Here is a 3,287-nt window from a genome sequence, read left to right on the forward strand (position 1 = left end):
GTCCCTTCCAAGCCCCACATCCTGTGATTCTATGATCTCCCTGAGTCAGTTTTCCCTCGGAAGCAGCCTGAGCAACCTTGTGTTGCTGTTGGGCACAAAGTTGAAGGTGTTTGCCCCTGGTAAATCAGTCTTGAAAGCAGCTTTTCCACAGAAGCCAAGTGGTGGCGTCGGGTGCATCTTCATCTTGTTGGTTTTTTTGAATCGTCTTGCTCTTCCCCATGCCTTCCTCCTGCGTGGTGACGCTGGCCTTGTTCTTGTCTCCTGCCAGACCCCTTCAACATGCACAGAGTGGAGAATCTGCCTGATTTATCTTTTCCTACTGACATGAAGAACGTGCCGCTGTTCATGGACCATGCGGATGCCTCCAGAGACATCCACGGTGAGTTCCTCCTCGGCGTTTGTCCCTGATGGGCAGGTTTTGGTGTTTTCTCTGTTGACTTTCATGGATTGAAAACTATTAAGCTGCAAAGTGCACAGACTGTGTAATCTGTTCACGTGGGGTTTTTAAAAAAACTTTGTGTGCCTAAAGCCATTCAAATAGCTACTTCCAGGAAGGGTTTTTTGGAAGTGCGGCAGAAGGAACTAGGACAACTAGACAAGTTGAAGCAGGAGTTACAGATGGCTCCTGTCTTCATGGCTAGAAACCAAGCACGCGTGAACTTTTCCCACAAAGTGCTCTGCAGTGCTCGGACTGTTGGGCTTCAAGCAGTTATGAACAGGAATTCATGGGAGCAGAAGCAGAAAGCAAAAGGGAAATCATTTGCCTGTGCTTGCTGTTTTATACACTAGATTGGCTACAGTAGACTAGATATTAGGAGAAATTTATTCAGTGAAAGGGTTGTCAGGTACTGGCACAGGCTGCCCGGGGAAGAGGTGGAGTCCCCATCCCGGGGGGGATTTAAAAGGTGGGTGGATGTGGTGCTCGGGGACATGGCAGGACGGGGTTAATGGTTGGACTTGACAATCTTAAAGGTCTTTTCCAACCTGAACAGTTCTCTGGTTCTGTTCTGTGATTCTGTACCTTGTTAAAAACCGATATCCGCATACCTAATTTACAAGTCGCTTTGGAAAGGTGAGATAATTGAATTTCCCACAGACTTTATCCTGTGAGCGGAACAGAATAGTTTATTTTCCAGGTGTTGTACAGACTTTATATTTTGGAAGGGTCGTTAGGGCAAGCGTGATGATTAACAAAAGGCTGCTTATTATTTCAGTAGCACCGCATGGGCCTATGATGGTACCTGAACAACCTTTCTTGGGGCCCCTGTATTCTGCTGCAGAGACTCTAGACCCATCGGCCTTCATTGGCCTGGATTCAGCCGCAGAGTTTCTGCAAGACAGAGCAGGTAAGGAGCAGACGTTTGGCTGCTACTGGGTTTGAAGGGCATGCAGCTGGAAAATCTTCATTTACTAGTCCTGAAGAGTCTTGGTGGGGCAGTTGATACCGTTGAGCTGTGATCGGTGGAGACCGTTCTTGGTTTAGTGCGAATGTCCCCAAGATGTTGGGAGATGACGGAATGGTTGAGGTTGGAAGGAGACCTCTGGAGGTCATCTTGTCCAACCCCCCTGCTCGAGCAGGGCCACCGACTGCCCAGAAGAGCTGGGGAAGGAGCCTGCTCTCCTCCCGTCCTGAGGTCAGTGCTGGCTATAACTCCTCTCTGGTGCGAGCTGTCACTAGCAATAATCACACGAGAACGTGATGTTCTGGTCCCATTCCCAAAGGCAGCTGAAAAGTTACCTGAGATTGAACTGGAAAAACAGCAGAGTCAGTACCTTTGACTGAAAAAAATAAACCAGCGCTGGCATCAGGACTGAACGTGTTTGTTTTCCGTAGTGCCTGAAGAACCTTGGATGGGAGCTCAGCATGACGTGAAGGGACCAGATGCCTCTTTCTTTGTTGAGCCACCAGGTAAAAGTAGTTTTGACTCGATCTGCAGCAGCCGTGTCTAGAAAGTTTCTGAACAGTAGAAGCAGAGCTTCTCTCCTTGTCTGCCTTTGCAAGGAACTCAAGGCACTAAGGGAGTGAAGTGGGACCTGACCAAGAAAAACATCGTTTCTGGTTCTCAGATCAATTTGGAATAGAAATGCACGTTGTAGAGAGGGGTTTTTAACACACTTTTTTTGGTTTAGCGCCGTAAGGGGTGGGGAGATCGCTGCCTTATATCAACTGTTTGCTTCTCACGTAGGGTGACAAGTTTAATAGGTGCAGTTTTAAGCCCAGCCCTCAGTAGATATTAGTGGCGTGCCCGTCTGAGGGCGTATTGTGCAGCAGAGCTTTAACCTGCTGAAAGCACGCCCCTTCCATGGTAGCAGCTGGAGGTATGTGCAAAAAAACAACCCCAGACGTTCAGCCGCGTGGATTCAAGACTGCGCCTTCGTTCTGTGCGTCTCCGTTACAGTGCAGGTACCTCGATTTCCAGCTGGGAGACGGGGTGCTAAAGCAATAAATAGGACGAATAAAATTTAGTTTTGCAAAGAAACTCTAAAGCTGGGACTTGCCTGCTGTCAAAGATTCTAGTCCTTGTGCATGCTGAGAGTCACATCTCCTGACCTGAGTGACCAGTCGGAGCGCTCGCGTTTGCTGCTTCTAAGGGCTGGTGCAGCTGAGGGCTCCGACAGGCAGAATTTTGGCTCACGCATAATCAAACTAAATTCTGTTTACAAACCTGTGTCTTCTGTCCAGTTGCCTTTAGATTCTGGTTATGGTTGAATCTCTGAAGCTCCCTTGGGACGCGGTTCCGTTGCGGCTGCACGTGTATTACAATATTAGATCTAGGATGGGATGTATTACTTTTTCTTTATTGGTTATTTTGGTGAACAAGCTAAGAAGAGAGTAGTTTAACACCGGTCCTAGGTAGAAAGCGTTTCTGGAGCCAGTGGCTCTACCGCAGGGCTCAGGGAGGAACCGGGCTGCTTCGTAACGGAGTGGTCCTCAGCTTTGTCACAGCAGTCGCTTCTCTCGAGGTACAAGTGTTTTCTGAGGTACTGCACAAATTAATTTTGCTGAAAATTGGCGATAGAGGCTGATTCTGTTTTGATCTGATCCGAGGGGGATGCTGAAGCGTGGGGGAGCTCACTCATCAGGGTTGTGCTGCCGGTGGCGCCTCGAGAGGGTGATTCACATCCTGGCAACTCCCAGGGAGAAAAAGCTCTTTGCTAAGATCTTCCCGAGTGCTTAATCCAGCTTGGGTTTGTGTGCCCAGTGCCCCCCACTTAATGCTTAACCCAACTTGGGTTTGTGTGCCCAGTGCCCCCCACCGTGAGTGAAGCAATAAAGGCGAACTTCC

The 3,287-nt window shown here is 48.8% G+C and overlaps 1 protein-coding gene across 1 annotated transcript in view; it reads left to right on the top strand.

The window, feature by feature from the left end:
* Window positions 1-268: 268 nt before the first annotated feature.
* Window positions 269-3,287, top strand: part of LOC104274176 (neurofilament heavy polypeptide-like) — a gene marked incomplete at its 5' end in the record, with an annotated part of 14,309 nt that continues 11,290 nt past the window's right edge. Inside the window, 4 exons of the mRNA XM_009869719.1 lie at window positions 269-379; window positions 1,218-1,346; window positions 1,835-1,909; window positions 3,249-3,277. Of these exons, the coding sequence (XP_009868021.1) occupies window positions 269-379; window positions 1,218-1,346; window positions 1,835-1,909; window positions 3,249-3,277 (344 nt within the window). The remainder of the gene's footprint in view (window positions 380-1,217; window positions 1,347-1,834; window positions 1,910-3,248; window positions 3,278-3,287) is intronic.

Source organism: Apaloderma vittatum, unplaced genomic scaffold (assembly GCF_000703405.1).
Source record: "Apaloderma vittatum isolate BGI_N311 unplaced genomic scaffold, ASM70340v1 scaffold23265, whole genome shotgun sequence".
Lineage (NCBI taxonomy): Eukaryota > Metazoa > Chordata > Aves > Trogoniformes > Trogonidae > Apaloderma > Apaloderma vittatum.